We start from the raw sequence: 16,857 nt of genomic DNA on the forward strand, positions 1-16,857 counted from the left end.
ATACTAAATTCATTTTAAGTTGAAAAAAAGTTATGCTAACATTCTTGTAAGTATTTTTCATTTAGAAATGATAAGTGGATATATATTTTTAGAATAATCAAGAGATTTAATTATAATTATGCTTACAATTATGATTATAATTATGCTATGTTTGCATAAATAAAATTTTATTTTAAAAGGGGAGTTCCTATCACATTTCAATTATAAGTATACATTTAAAGTTAGAAAATTGAACATTCTCAGCGAAGCTATGGTAAAATTTTCTAGAAAAAAAGATAAATCTTATTTTTATGCATAAAGTTAATAAATGCAAAAAAAGGAATTCCCATCATATTCTAGGCATAGATATTTTTATGCTAAAGAATAATTTTTGTCATATTTATGGAAAATACTTTTATAGTATTTATGCATAATTGTTTAAATAAAGAAAAGAGAAATTTTTGTTATATTTATTTTTCATGCATAAATTTAGATGCAAAAATAGGAATTCCCACAATATTCTAGATATAAATATTTTAAATATTTAAAGAAGAATTTTTTGCATATTTCAAATATGGGTATTTTTATTTATTTAAAAGAGAAATTTTTATCATACTTTAAGTAGAAAAGCGCATAAATTAATTTCGGTGTTAAAAGAGAAGTTTTCAGCATAATTTCATGTAGAAAATTATGGTATATTAATGTTGAGGATTAAAATGGAGAAAAGAAAATTTTAAGATATTTTTATGTGAATAAATCAATAAAATGATATATGCATATTCACAATTATTGGAAAAAGAGTTATCTTTATAAAATTCCATTATTCTTGAATAGAACTATTTATAAATCTATGGTGTAGTCAGGAAAGAATAAATTTTCATAATTTTGGACTTTATCCTTTACGAATGGAAATCACAGTTAATGATAAATAGAAGAAAAATCCTTAGGAATCAAAATTAGGATTAAATCCAAGTAATTTATGGTTAGACCATGACCACGTGAGAATGGTGGGCCAATAAGATGCTTTCCCACCTCTCGAATTGGAAATTAAGCAAAACATTGTGACCATTCCTAGTACGAAGAATGAATTACAGGCTGATTTAGAGAAGTTTTCTTAAGACCCAAAATCGACGAGAAATAAGTTAGAAATTCATTGAAATTGATCGGTGGATTACCTTGATATGAGATTCGTGATCTTCATTAAGAAAGTCTAGATTTTGAGAAAAAGAGTGTTGTGGAATCAAACTCAACGGGAAATTCGTACTTGCATAGAAACTCTATTTTTTGAAAAGGACTGTCTTATGCCAGAATGCTAGAGAAAACATTTGGCTTATGGTTTAAACTAAGGAGAGTTATGTTGCAGCTGGCAGGGATTTGTTAAAGGACGTCGCTCGACGGCAAAGCCTGCCAAGGTCTTGACCAGCCTCTGTATGGTTAAAATGGTCCGCTTCCAGTACAATGGGCAAGGACTGACGAAGTGGTCCTTGAGATAAGTGCTACGACACCTAAGGAGGATCCTAGCGAGTTCTGACCAAACGATGCACGGGCTCGCTAGGACACCCATGAGTATGTCGACGAAGATATGGATGGACTGATAAGGAGTTATCTATGTGAACTGGAACTTGAAATTGGATCTCGTTGGTTGACTAGCTGGTCTTCAACGAAGAGTCTGGATGATATTTTGATTGTAAAACAATGGATTGGATATTTTGGAGGATTATGATCAAAACACTATGATTTCATTTCAAGTCTTCTTTAAAGACAGCTGCTTTCATTTCAAGTCTGCTTTAAAGACAGCTGCTTTAAAGACAGCTGCTTTTATTTCAAGTCTGCTTTAAAGACAGCTGAATCTATAAAAGGAAATTTCATATTGGGTGCATAAGTGGTGTGTCTGAATTGTATTTTGCATGAGTGTCGGCTAGGGGGCCTTGTATCGCAGCATGTCTATAGCTCATATGTCTGTTAGCAGCCCAGTATCCCAGTCTCATGCATATACCATGGAGGCTTTGATTTTCTGGAGCCATGTTGCTTTATGTATATATTGCAAACCTTATGTAAATAAATAATGTCTTGTGAAAAAATTCCAGTTATCTAAGTGATTTGACTATCAGATAACGAGTTTCTAAAAAAAAGATCTGTTCCTCGGACGTATGTCGTAGATCTCTAATAAGATTGATTATCTTGTTTAAAGTAAATATTTTCAAACCTCTTAAGTCTTAGGATCTCAATGACGAAATCAAATAAAAATTTAATGATGTATCATTTTGGCAAAATCATGAGATGTGCGAACCATGGCAAACAGCCAAATACTCTCACAGATGAGGAAGAGCTTGACCTCGATGTTCGCAAAGCCCTTCACAGATCTCAACCAAGTTCCTTCAAGGGTAAAGGGGAAAACTTGGGTGAGGCTGTGGAAATGTGGATCGAAGCAATGGAAGAATACTTCTATGTTACTAAATACAATGAGAAGAGTAAAGTGGCTCTTGCAAGGTTGAAGATAGTAGAAATAGCCAGAGTGGCATGGAGAAACCATTGTGAGACAAACCATCTGGGATCAGAACACCCAGACATGGAATGATCTCAAGACATACCTCAGGAAGAGATTATGTGTTGAAAGTCTTGATATCTCAAGCTCATCTACATCTTCATCGGCAGTACATCATGAGCTTGAGAGGGGCTGTTGAGATTCAAGCTCGATGTCAGTGTGAGCCAGCTATGCTATGTGCTGGCAGATTAGGTAGGAACATGTGTGAGACATAAATGACCGCGTGTCCAGCTGGTCATAGTGTGTGGACATTAGCTAGGGTTAGTAGAGTGTGGACACAACTCATTGTGTGTGGTGTGTGGATTATGGATTAGGGCATTATGCTTTGTGTGAGGGTGGACATGGCTTCCCTCTATGGTTAGGGTTTGCAATATACATTAGGGTTTGCTCCTGTGTGTGTGTCTCCTCCTCCTCTACCGTTCTTTCAACATTATGTCCTCTTGGATTCTTAGAAAACAAGATGAATGAATTCTTGGAGTTAACCCATCAGAGCAAAACTATTGAAGAGTATCATCACCAAGTGTTTGCTCTCCTCCTCAAATACTCGCCTGCCACCGCTGGATGAAGAACAGCTGATGGCCACGTTCATTCGGGGAATGAACAAACCTTTGGATACCCTGGTAAAGAGTGCCAAGCTAGTTTCCATGGTTGAAGAAGTAAGGATGGCAAAGGACTTTGCCAAAGCCTTTGTTGTTAAAGTCCCACCAAAGCCAGCTCCCTTGTCCTTCAAAAGGTTCCAGACACCGAGAAGTACTTCTAGCCTTCCACCTCCAAAAAGACACCAAGGTCCTAATCAGAACCAGGAGACTTTATGCTTCAGAATGGAAGGAAGACCTTTTCCCAGAAGCTCTTTTTCTGGAACTCCGGCTCTTTCCAAAATGCAGAAGGAAGAGCTTCAAAAAAGTGAAAACAGGTGTTTCGATTGTTGTCAAGATTTTGGGCACCAGCTCAAGGATCTGCCCAACTCTTGGAAAGAGTAACCGTAGGCTGCTTCTTACTGCTCCAAGTCAGAGCAGCACTCCCCAAAGAAAACATAAATCCACTGGTAGATCTTCTATCTGAGATACTACTAGCCCAATCAGCATGTACACATATCTCTGTCCCAGTCTCATAGAATAGTCCACAATGCAAAGTAGACCTCACATATCTCAGTATGTGTCTCAATGCATCCAAATGCGATTTTCGTGAAACCTGCATAAACTGACTCACCAACCCAACAGCATAGCTCAAATCTGGCCTAGTGATTGTCATGTATATCAAGCTTCCTACTATGCATCTATACATAGTAGGATCCTCCAAAATCTCTCCTGAATTTGCACTCAACTTGCCATTCTGATCCAATGGCATGGAAATAGGCTTATATGTTGAGATTCAAGCTCGATGTCAGTGTGAGCCAGCTATGCTATGTGCTGGCAGATTAGGTAGGAACATGTGTGAGACATAAATGACCGCGTGTCCAGCTGGTCATAGTGTGTGGACATTAGCTAGGGTTAGTAGAGTGTGGACACAACTCATTGTGTGTTGTGTGGATTATGGATTAGTGCATTATGCTTTGTGTGAGAGTGGACATGGCTTCCCTCTATGGTTAGGGTTTGGAATATACATTAGGGTTTGCTCCTGTGTGTGTGTCTCCTCCTCCTCTACCGATCTTTCAACATGGTATCAGAGCCTTGTGCTGTTTATTAGGGTTTATGAGTGAGTGAGTGAAGAGGGAGAAGAAGAAGCTGTGAAAAGAAGCTGTGAAGCTGTCCATTGGAGCTGTGAAGCTTGGAGCACACCAAATACTATCAGATCTGAAAGCCAGGCCTACCGGGTAAGGTCTTCTAAACATCCTTGAGCGGATTGCAGGTGAAACAGGCAAAGGCAAAGCAAAATAGAGCAAATCAAAGCAAAGAAAAATTCTGGTTTTTGAAGCTTTCCATTAAAGCTTGGGAACATTGATGTATGGTGGAAATACATGTAAATCTGGCAAAGCAAACATGTATCTGACAATGAGAGATGTATTGGCAACTTCTATGCAAGCCCTACTATGATTTTGGAGCAATTTACATGCATTTGATTGAGTGAAATTACTGGTTTTTTGAGCTCTCACAAAACAGAGAGAAGAAAGTCAAAAATTGATGCATTTGGAGCCTATTTTTGGTGAAAATCAAAGCATTGGTGGGTTGCACACATACCTAGGTGTCTTGGGCACCCATTACTATCATCAATTGTCAACAAAAACTCTCCAAAACCCTTCTACAGCAGGCGGCGCAGCCATCTACAGAGAAACAGAGCTGAAAACTGTCCGTCCTGACGCGAGGAGATCGATTACTCATTGGTTGCTTGATATCTTTCACAATTTCTTTAGCAATTGGATGCTTTACATCTTGGAGAAGAGGGCTATGTGATTTGTTTGGTCAATGATGCTTAATTGAGCTGGGAATGAGCTGATTAAAACAGGCTGTCCACTGGTTGCAGAGAAACAGAGCATTTTAATCGAGCAATTAATCTTTGGTGTTTTACAATTGGACAAATTCCTCTTACATGGAGTTGATGGACACTATTGCTAAGCCAATGAATGCCTGGTTGCTCAATTTGGTGAAATATTGAAGAAATTAGAGCCAAATCATTACTGGTTTTTCTGGTTTTTTCAAAAACAGAGAAAGGGGTTTTCAAAAATTGATAATTACATATGTCAGATGGAGTTGATACTCAACATTGAGGTTCATTAGGTGTCAATGCAAGTTGCCCATACTTGATTGCACCATTACATTGCGATTTGGACCTTGGAAGGCGTGTCAATATAGGGTATCCCGCACTGCGTGAGTCAGTTCATCTTGGATGATTACAGGTTGATTTCCTACATCAAATTTGGAGTTTGTTGGCTACCTTGGAGTATCTGGAACATTCATTGGAGTGTGGTTGAGCTGAGGAAGGCTCATTTACAGATTTTAAGTGTGCGGAAGGTGTACGCATTGAGCAACATGTCGGACAATCCAGTTCAGATTGTTGGTGAAAAGCTGGATAGGAAGAACTTCCAGGCATGGAAGTACAGGATAAAGAGTTTCTTGAAAGGGAAAGGATTTTGGAATCTCATTACAGGTGCTGAGCCAGAGCCTGAGCTACCTCGGCAACCTACACAGCAGCAGCTTATTGCTCATAAGCAATGGTCAGAGAGAGCATTCAAAGTGCTGCATTATTTGTCTATATGTATATCTGATGCTATGCTCATACACATTCAGGATGCTGAGAATCCCAAAGATGCATGGGATACTTTGGTCAAGATGTTTGATACAGATACAAGTGCTCGCAAGTCTCAATTGCGACAGCAGATACACAATGTGAAAAGGAATAAAAGGAGCATACATGATTATGTGCAAGAAATCAAGAAGTTTGCAGATGCATTGGCCACAATAAATGCCCCCATGCCTGATGATGATTTGGTGGATATTACCTTGCGTGGTCTTGGCAAGGAATACAAATCTTTTGATACATCTATCTCAGTGAGGAGTACAGGTCTACCCGACTTCGATGAGTTGGTTTCACTCTTATTGGTTGAGGAAATCAAGCTCAGTGATTCATTTTTGGATGCATCTACTAGCCATGATGATGGCAGAAATCAGGCTTTGTACTCGCAGAGAGGTTTTAGAGGCAGGGGGAGATTCGCATCACGTGGACGTGGTGGTAATGGTCGTGGATGGCAGGATAGGCCTCCACAACAGAATTTTCAGCCTTCTTATGGTGCTCGAGGTGGTCGTGGTTATGCACCTTAGCGAGGCAGAGGTAGCCCCCGTGGTCGAGGACGTTGGCAAGGCCAACAAAATTCTATGCAAGATGTGGAATGCCATTATTGTGGCAAATATGGTCATATGGCGAGAGATTGCTTTCGCAAACAGAATGATTTGAGAGGGGGAAGAGCACAACGTGGTGGTCATTATGGTGGAAACTATGCACAACATGGTGGCAAGTATGCATCAAGTAGCAATGATGGAACTGCAAATCATTTGTTTGCCATGAAGCATGTTGTGGGTTCTATGACAACAAATGCTGAGAATGATGATACATGGTACATGGAATCAGGAGCATCAAATCATATGACATGCCATGGAGAATGGTTTGAGCATATGAAGCCCATGGATGTGAAGGGCTATGTGGAAACAGGTGATGATACCCAGCATGTCATTACACATGTTGGAAGTGTACCATTGGTCATGCATAATGGTCAGACAAAGTCTATGTCAGATGTGCTGTATGTGCCTTCGATCACTAAAAGCTTGGCCTCAGCAGTTGGTCAAATGGTGGAACAGGGATTACAGGTTCGCTTCAATGAGCATGGATGCTTCGTTGAAGATTTTAAACATGGATGTAGAGTGATTGCTAAAGGCAAGAAAGAAGGAAGACTGTTTAAGCTGGATGCTAGAATTCCTGAGCTAAAATCAGCCATGTTCTCAAAGAGTAGGAATGTGGTACAGGATATTGATATGTGGCACAAGAGGATTGGCCATGTCAATATACAGAGATTAAAGAACATGCAAACAAGAGGCATTGTCAATGGATTGCCTAGGTTCAAATATGATGGACATATGCATGTTTGTGAAGCCTGTCAGTTTGGGAAGCAGGCAAGATTGAGATTTCCTAGAGAAGGAAATATAAGTAACAGGCCACTTGAGATAGTACACAGTGATGTATGGGGTCCTGCACAAAACCCATCTATCAAAGGCAGTTTATACTATGTTACATTCATTGATGACTTTAGCAGGATGACATGGATATACTTTCTGAAAGAGAAGAGTGAAGTATTGGAAAAATTCATGGATTTCAAAGCTTTTGCAGAAAAGCAGTATGGCTGTTGGATTAAATGTCTGAGGACAGATGGAGGTGGTGAATACACCTCAAAAGCTTTTGAACATTTCTTGAGGAAGCATGGGATAAGGAGACAATTGACATGCAGGTATACACCTCAGCAGAATGGTGTGGCTGAGAGAAAGAATAGAGTTATATGTGAAGTGGCAAGGGCAATGCTTAATGAAAAGAGCATGCCAGATTACTATTGGGCAGAAGCATGTGCTACTGCAGTATACATATTGAACAAAACACCTACAGGCAGTCATTCATGGAAGCATGCCAGAGATGCGGCTCACACGTTACAGGCCAGACATTGGACATCTTAAAGTTTTTGGATGCATAGCTTATGTGCATGTGCCTGATGAAAGAAGAAGAAAGTTGGATCCTAAAGCAGAGAAATGTATATTTGTTGGATATGCACAGGATCGAAAGGCCTACAAGTGTTATAATCCACAAACTAGACAAGTGGTCATCTCACGTGATGTGGTGTTTGATGAGCTTGCTAGTTGGTATAAAGCAAAAGATGAAGGTGTTATTGAGTCACTTGAAGCAGATGTGCCTATGAACTTGCCATCACAAGCAAGTTCTAGTTCTACTACTATGTCTGGGCCAGCAGAAGCTGAGAGTAGCAGTGTACGTCCATGGTCAGGACGTTTGAGGCATGAGAGTGTAAGCACTGGAAGTAGTGCTATGGATAAAGGCAAAAAGAAAGTCGAAGGAATTGGAATCACAGGATATGAGTCATCTAGTTCTGAGAGTTTGGATGAGGAGCTTGGCATACCTGTTTTACGCACACCTGGTGCTAGACAGGACAGATATGTGCCACCACATGCTAGAGTTACAGGTGTACAGAGTGACCCGCAGGCATTGCAGAGATCCCAGAGGGTCAGATATCCTGTTGACAGATTGACATACAGAGATTTTGCTATGCACTATGCATACATGACATCTATGGTGAAGCATGTGGAACCTACATGCTATACAGAGGCTATTGGAGAGCATGTATGGGAAAAAGCAATGGATGTGGAGATGGACGCATTGGTCCATAATGATACATGGGACTTGGTTGCACTACCAAAGGATAAGAATGTTATTGGATGTAAATGGGTTTACAAAGTGAAGTGCAATGGTTCTATTGAGAGACACAAAGCAAGATTGGTAGCAAAAGGTTATGCATAGACCCATGGTTTGGATTATGATGAGACGTTTAGTCCAGTGGCTAAGATGGGCACAGTGAGAGAAGTCATTGCTATGGCTGCAGCTAATGGCTGGGAAATGCATCAGATGGATGTTAAGAATGCATTTCTGAATGGAGATTTACAAGAGGAAGTATACATGGCACAGCCAGAAGGGTATGTACACCCTAGATATCCCACTCACGTATGCAGGTTGAAAAAGGCATTATATGGTCTAAAGCAAGCACCACGTGCTTGGAGTGATAAGATGAGTAGATATCTTATCTCACTTGGTTTTCAGATTTTTACAGCAGATTCTTCACTGTATGTGAAGAAGACACAGCATGGGATTGTTTTACTAGTCATCTATGTGGATGACTTGATTATTACAGGTGATCATAGTGCAGATGTGATGCATGTCAAGAAAGCTTTGAGTGGGCAATTTGACATGAAAGATCTTGGTGAGTTGAGATACTTCCTTGGAATTGAAGTGGTGAAAGATCATGCAGGTACTTGGTTAGTACAGCGCCAATATGCATTGGATATGTTGGCAAAGTATGGCATGACAGGGTGTAAGCCTATGAGTACACCATTGGAGCAAAATGTAAAGTTGCGGGCTGATTATGGCGAGGAATTGGATGATCCTTCTATGTACAGGAAGATGGTTGGTAGTCTCATATAAATGACTATCACACGCCCAGATTTGAGTTATGCAGTGGGGCTAGTTAGCCAGTTTATGCAGAGCCCTAGGAAACCACATTTGGATGCAGTGAGACGCATCATGAGATATGTGAAAACCACAGCACATTATGGTTTATTCTATGAGAGTGGTAAAAGCTTGGACATACATGGCTACACAGATGCTGATTGGGCAGGTAGCGCATATGACAGGAGGTCTACTAGTGGATATGCTTTTACACTTGGCAGTGCTGTGGTGAGTTGGAGTAGCAAAAAGCAACCTACAGTTGCTTTATCCAGTACAGAGGCTGAGTACAGAGGTGCAGCCATTGCTACTTGCGAGGCTATATGGTTAAAGAGTCTCTTGGCAGATTTATGTGAGCCTCTTGATGGGAAAGTTGTCATTCATTGTGACAACATGAGCAGTATACAGTTGGCAAAGAATCCAGTATTTCATGCGAGGACCAAACACATAGAGGTCCATTATCACTTTGTCAGAGAAAAGGTGCTGGATGGTACAGTTGATCTTCACTATGTGAAGACTGATGAGCAGGTGGCTGATATCTTCACGAAGCCACTTAGCAGGGAGAAGTTTGAGTACTTCCGGACTATGTTGGGAGTACATGGGATGAGCTTGAGGGGGAGTGTTGAGAGTGTTGATATCCCAAGCTCATCTACATCTTCATCGGCAGTACATCATGAGCTTGAGAGGGGCTGTTGAGATTCAAGCTCGATGTCAGTGTGAGCCAGCTATGCTATGTGCTGGCAGATTAGGTAGGAACATGTGTGAGACATAAATGACCGCGTGTCCAGCTGGTCATAGTGTGTGGACATTAGCTAGGGTTAGTAGAGTGTGGACACAACTCATTGTGTTGTGTGGATTATGGATTAGTGCATTATGCTTTGTGTGAGAGTGGACATGGCTTCCCTCTATGGTTAGGGTTTGGAATATACATTAGGGTTTGCTCCTATGTGTGTGTCTCCTCCTCCTCTACCGATCTTTCAACATTATAGCCTGTCATACCATACTTGGACAACATGTCCAAGCCATATTGTCTCTATAGTAATCCAATACCATGTGGTGACCTAATCACCTCAATGCCCAAGAAATATATGAGCTCCCCTAGATCCTTCAACTCAAACTTCTGTCTAAGCAAGATCTTTACATCAAAGATCTCTGCATCATGGTCCCCCGTAATGATCAAGTCATCTACATAGATGACAACAAGCACAACCCCTCTTATCACCATGTCTCACATACAGCGAGAAATCTGCATTGGCTACATGAAAGCCAATAGTGACAAGATATTCATAAATCTTGTCAGACCATGCTCTTGGTGCTTGCTTTAAGCCATACAAGGCTTTCTTCAACCTACAAACATGCTCGGGGTAACGTACATCCTCATAACCAGGTGGCTGCAACATATACACCTCTTCCTACAAATCCCCATGCAAGAATGCATTCTTTACATCCATCTGATGTAAAGACCGTTGCTTTGATGCAGCCACTGCTATCACAACTCTCACTATTGCCATCTTGGCAACTGGGCTGAAAGTTTCCTCATAATCAATGCCATATGTCTGCGCATACCCTTTGGCTACCAATCTAGCCTTGTACCTGTTTATGCTTCCATCACTGTTATGTTTAACTTTGTACACCCACTTGCATCCAATGGCTTTCTTTCTTGCCTTCAGGCAATTGCACTAAATCCCAAGTTTCATTTTCATATAGTGCATCCATCTTCTCATCCATAGCTTTCTCCCAATACACATTTCCAACAGCCTCATCAATGCATGGGGGCTCAACAACCTGCACAACCTTTGCCATATATGCATAATTATGTGCCACATAACCATCATAGGTAAATCTCTGCACAGGATTTTTCACTCTCCCAGATCCTAGTAGCTTTTCATTCATGGCTTCCATAGCCTTCTTTACACTAGGTGTTCTCATAGCTAGGATCCCAAGCTCCTCATCAAGGCTCATATTTGAGCCACTAGACTCTCCATCAACATGAGAATGCCCTGCAAAAATGTCAGGAATACCAAGGGGCTCAGTCACTTTCTCTTTTTCCTTTATGTGATGTACTAATCACATTTGCAAGACTGGTATTATGACGCAGCTTGCCACTCCATGGTCTATCAACAGACCCACTAGATGAGGACTCTCCTGGTCCACTCAAAGACTATGATTGCTGACCTACATTCTGTGCAACCACACTTCCACTCACATCAGCCCCAACAGCTTCTTTTTCAGCAACATACCAAATGCTCATCTCATCAAAGACAACATCCCTGCTTACCCTCAACTCACGTGTAGCAGGGTTATAACACTTGTATCCCTTTTGCTCAAGGGAATATCCAATAAACACACATTTTTCAGCTTTCGGATCTATCTTAGTTCTCAGTTCATCTGGCACATGCACATATGCAATGCATCCAAAGACTTTCATATGAGACAAATCTGGTTTTCTGCCAGTAAACTTCTCCTCTAGAGTTACATCATGTATGGCTGCAGTTGGAGTCCTGTTCATGATGTATACTACTATAGAAATAGCCTCAACCCAATAGCTATGCGGCATATTCTTCTCTTCCATCAATGCTCGTGCAATCTCAGTAATGTTCCGCTCAGCAACTCCATTTTGCTATGGAGTGTATCTGCATGCTCTGAATACCATTCTTCTTCAAAAATTCCGAGAACTCATTGGAGAAGTACTCTCCCCCTCCATCTGACCTTAGGCACTTTACATATTTCCCTGTTTGCTTTTCAACCAAAACTCTGAAATTCTGAAAGTGAGTGAACACCTTCATGAAATATACCCACACTTTCCTTGTGTGGTCATGAAATATACCCACACTTTCCTTGTGTGGTCAATAAATGTGACATAGTACCTGCAATCTCCCATAGACACTTCGTAGGACCCCATACATCTGAATGCACAACATCTAGTGCATTTCTGCTCACATATCTATTGCGTGGAAATACATGCTTTGTCTGCTTTCCAAATTGGCATGCTTCACATATTCTTTGTATACCTTCCACTTTAAACTTTGGCAACCCTGTCACAATTCCTTTAGTCTGCATAGACTTCATTCACTGCACATTCACATGTCCAATTATGCCAAATGTCTGTGTCTGCAACAATTTTTGAACCATTTGCAAACATTGCAGCACTCATTTCAGGCATGTCTACATTCAACGTAGACATTCTTCCCACTCTGTTGCCTTTTGCAACCAACCTGCACTTGTCTTTAAAGTCTTCAACATAACAACTATCAGGGTTAAACCAAACCTACAAACCCTGCTCAATCATCTGGCCAATTGAAACTAGATTCTTTGTTATGTTCGGAACGTGAAGTACATCTGTAAGGTACTTCACTTTGCCATCCTGCATAGACAATGGCACATCTCCAACATGGGCAATTGGATGAGCAGTGTCATCCCCTATTTCCACAAAACCTGGTCTTTCTGGGTTTTTCATCTCCTTGAACCACTCCCCATGACTTGTCATGTGGTTCGAAGCACATGAATCCATATACCATACATCATCTTTTTGTGCTGCATCAACATTTTCAGACATGGCATTCACGACATGCTGCATAACAAACAACCTTTCATTATTCTCATTATTTCTGCTTGAGGATGCATAGTTGTTCTGCTGCACTTTCCCATTTTGCATGTCAGCCTGCTTCTTATAACATTCTGCCTGTACATGTCCAGGCTTACCACAATAATAGCATTCACGTGCATCATTATATTGCCTTTTCCAATTTCCACGGCCTCTTTTACTCCCCCTACCTCTGAATTTGCCTCTTCCACCTGCGTGTTGTTGTTGTGTATTCTGGGACTGTTGTTGTTGCTGCTACTGGCCATAATTCTGATTACCTGTTCGGCCACCTCCTTGACTGCGTCCACGGCCTCCTCTACCTCGTCCTCTTCCTGAACTTGTGTAGAAGGCCTGTTGCTCTGAACTGTTTTTGTTTTGTGAAGACTGTTGGTCTTCACCCAAGCTCTTCTCTTCTATAATCAGCATAATCAGCATAGACACCAAATCTGTAAAGTTGGGAATGTTTTCCCGAGTCTGAATAGACATTTTGAATGCCTTGTATTGTGGCCCGAGACCACGTAGACAAACTTCCACCTTATCATCATCATCTACTGACACACCAATAGATGCAAGGGATTCCACAATACCCTTTATCTTCAATGCATAGTCATTCACAGACATGCTCTTTTTCTCCACAGTATGAAGTTCATTCTTCAACTATATCTTACGTGCCTTGGTATTTGTTTCATAGAGTTTTACCAAGGTGTCCCATGCCTCCTTGGAGGACTTGGCATCCTAAATGTGCCCAATCATGGTGTCCTGTATACTAATGGAGAGCCAATACATAACTTTCCTGGCTCCTTGGTTCTAGGCTTTAAACTCTTTCACATCTGCAACAGTCGGATTTATGTCCGGTATCTCTGGTGCCTCTTCATGCTCACCTTCTATGTAGTCCCAATAGTCCTTTCCCATTAGGAAATTCATCAACCTAAACCTCCAAGCATGGAAGTTATTCTTATCAATCTTCTCAACCACAATCTGTGTTATGCCATCATTTGACATCTTGCCAGACACACAATTTTACCAGAAACAGCACTCTGGTTTGTCTTGCACAAATTGCTGTATTTCTGCAGGTACTGTAGTACTCTCAAATGTCACAACCAGTGACCTCAATGTGCATACATACACCCAATGGCAACTGTAGACCTCTTTGCAGCACCCACAGTGTCTGCACAGTCAATCTGTCTTCCTGCAGTTCTTAAAACAGATTTCTACAGAGAATCGATGACTTACCCGCAGTGCTCGAAATCGCCTGCTTTCTAAAAAACGGAGGTCCAGACGCGCCCAAAACACGTTTTCAGCCCAGAAAATGAAGTCCGATAGGCCAATATAGTTGCCCTATAGCTTTACTCCCGCGAAGAAAGCTCCTCAATCAGAGATCGTTTGCCGGTGCCTCCCGTAGATCTCCCGACAAGGGTGTCGTCACCAACACAAATAGGGAAGAGTAGTTGAAGCTCTTACCCTCGTACCGCTTCTTGTGGTTCTCTTGCTTGTAGCTTAACCCTTAGCACGAACCAGGCTCTGATACCATGAGAAGATGCAGAGGGGAAGAGAGCTTGAGCTCTTGCAAGCATACACACACACTCACAAAACCCTAATAGAGAACACACAAGGTGAGAGGCTGAAAATATTCTTCTTCTTCACTCAACACTCAACACACCATATACACAATAAGAGTACTCACAATATGAAAGGTACTCAACCAAATACATACACGGGTTCTCTATAGTGTGAACCCAACTAAATGAGCTGACGCTATAACTATGCCAGTCTCTAGAATGGCTGTCACACAGCCTATCATCCCACTGGCTGCATATCACCGAAGATCTCACCAACCATGCCAGTGGTGTAAGTGTGGGGCCTATCCTCCAGGCGGGTCATCAGTGTCCACCGCCTCACTAGACGAGCTCGTTATCTCAACACACACAAACAAATATACATACACATTTTATCTCTCCCTCACATATAATACACACTCTTTTATGCTCACATATAATACACACTGTTTTATCTATTTTTCTCTCTTAGACACACATACTCTCTCTCTCTCTCTCTCTCTCTCTCTCTCTCTCTCTCTCTCTCTCTCCATAATTTCATGCAAGCAGAAGTGGGTGTGTGACATGACCCACCTCCCATAGCACGTGTAGGAAAAGGCCCTCACTTCCTGGCGTAACACCTTTCCTTGATAGATTAAAAGTACCACGTGCTAAGAAGGTCGGGATAGGTGCTAAAGTTGATCCAAAACCTCAATTTGATTTATGGGATATATTGGAACGGTGTGAGGTGTCTATTAGTCTACCTACATTAGCGGAGATCTCTCCAATATGTCGAAAGCAGATGCATCAACGACTTGCACGTCGACGTTCACGAGTGAGAAAAGAAGTGACCCCTAAAGAACCTTTGGAAACAGGAGTGCAAGCAATTGATATGTTTATGGATTCTGAGGCTCCAACTATTACGGTAGAAATTGGACATCATCAGGTCATGGGGGTACAGCTAGATGGAGGAGCTGCGGTGAATCTCATGACTGAACACACAATGGAAGAGTTGGGCCTAAAGGGTTTAGAGCCCACAAATATCATGTTGCGAGTAGCAGATCAACGTCGAGTGAAACCATTAGGTCTACTTCAAGGAGTAAAGACTATAATAGCTGGATTGGAGTTTTGCATTACCTATCTAGTAGTGCGACCGCATTCCTATGGTGCAGCGTTTCCAATCTTGGTAGGACGACCTTGGTTAGTACAAGCTCGATGTGTTCAAAATTGGCATAAAGGGATAATAACCATAGGTCCACGCACGGATAGAGTTCAATTGAGGGTTGTGTCTAAAGAATTCTTGAGGGAGTTCACTAAACCACCTTCTACAACCGAAGAAATGACGGGATATGGAAGTGATACATCCGTTGGTGAGGAAGTAGTCCAAGAACGCTTTGCATTAAATAAAGTTAAGTATGCTCATTTTCTTCAAAATGGGTATCAAATGCAAATGGTTGATACGGATGAGCCTATAATGCAAAAGAGAGAGTGCTCTAAGTTTGCTTTGGATGCCGGTATGGGAGAATATCGAGTGCATTTTTCTTCGGAGAATGACTCTGACAATGACATTACCGATTGGTTGTCATCACCAGAGGAGTGTGTAGTGGATTGCTTTTGCATGGATACAATCAAGCAGAGGAGAGCAGACGATCGGCAAGGCACCAAGAGCTATATGCCCTTATTGAGAAATTGCAAGAGCAGTTAGAGCTAGAACGAGTTTTTTCTAGTGAGTCGATGGATGCATTATTAAAGAAGGTGAAGCTGCTAGAGAAAGATAAGGGACGAGCTGAGATAAAAATTAGACATTCGCAAGATTTGACCTTGCAACTTGAAGAGTGCCATCATGAAGAAGAAACTTCTTGGGAAGCCTTACTTCGAGAAAAAGATCGTGAGATTGGTCATTGTCGACAGGAACTCAAATATAATGCGAGGTCTACTCAAAAGTTGCTCAGAGAATGTGAGAGATATAAGCAAAAAGATAACAAGAGTGAGGATGGCTCGTCGTTGCAAAAGATGAGTAGAAGGAAAAATAAGTCATTTTCCAGAGAGTTCTTGAAAGCACAATACAATGAAACAATGGAGGTGATGGAGGAGAGTTCAATGATTGGACTGATTTCAAGATGATTGAGGTAGTGAGAGGGATGCTTTTATGGTCCAAATTGAGGAGCCTATCAATGATGAAGAGGAAATAGACCCTTTAATGGTGATACCTTATACCCATGAAAGTCTTGTAAGTGCTCATTCTTCGCACGAAGAGGAGGAGGAGTGTAACACCAAGCAAGAGTTTCTAGAAAATGTTTGTTTCAAAGTGAGAGACCATCCACCTATACAAGCTAGATCTCGTCGACGATCAGCCTTTGTTTTTGATGCATTAGAAATTACTCAGCACTGGGAAGTTGAAGAGGGAAAATGCTTTACATTGGGGAGTCAATTGCAAGAAGGAACCTTAACTAGATTGAGAGAGGTTCTACAAACATACAAACATGTCTTTGCTTGGTCCTATAAAGACT

The 16,857-nt window shown here is 41.2% G+C and overlaps 1 protein-coding gene across 1 annotated transcript; it reads left to right on the plus strand.

Moving 5' to 3' along the window:
- The first annotated feature begins 15,149 nt into the window (after positions 1 to 15,149).
- LOC147617364 (uncharacterized) lies at positions 15,150 to 16,052 on the plus strand. Its single transcript, XM_086776469.1, has one exon. It carries the CDS (start codon positions 15,150 to 15,152, stop codon positions 16,050 to 16,052), a length of 903 nt encoding a protein of 300 aa, XP_086632595.1.
- Positions 16,053 to 16,857: the final 805 nt, after the last annotated feature.

The sequence above is a fragment of the Cibotium barometz genome, chromosome 37, assembly GCF_041138505.1.
Source record: "Cibotium barometz isolate CiBa-2024 chromosome 37, ASM4113850v1, whole genome shotgun sequence".
NCBI lineage: Eukaryota > Viridiplantae > Streptophyta > Polypodiopsida > Cyatheales > Cibotiaceae > Cibotium > Cibotium barometz.

Excerpts from the sequence above, each read along its gene's own strand:
- LOC147617364 (XM_086776469.1), top strand. The coding sequence starts at position 15,150 with ATGCATCAACGACTTGCACGTCGACGTTCACGAGTGAGAAAAGAAGTG.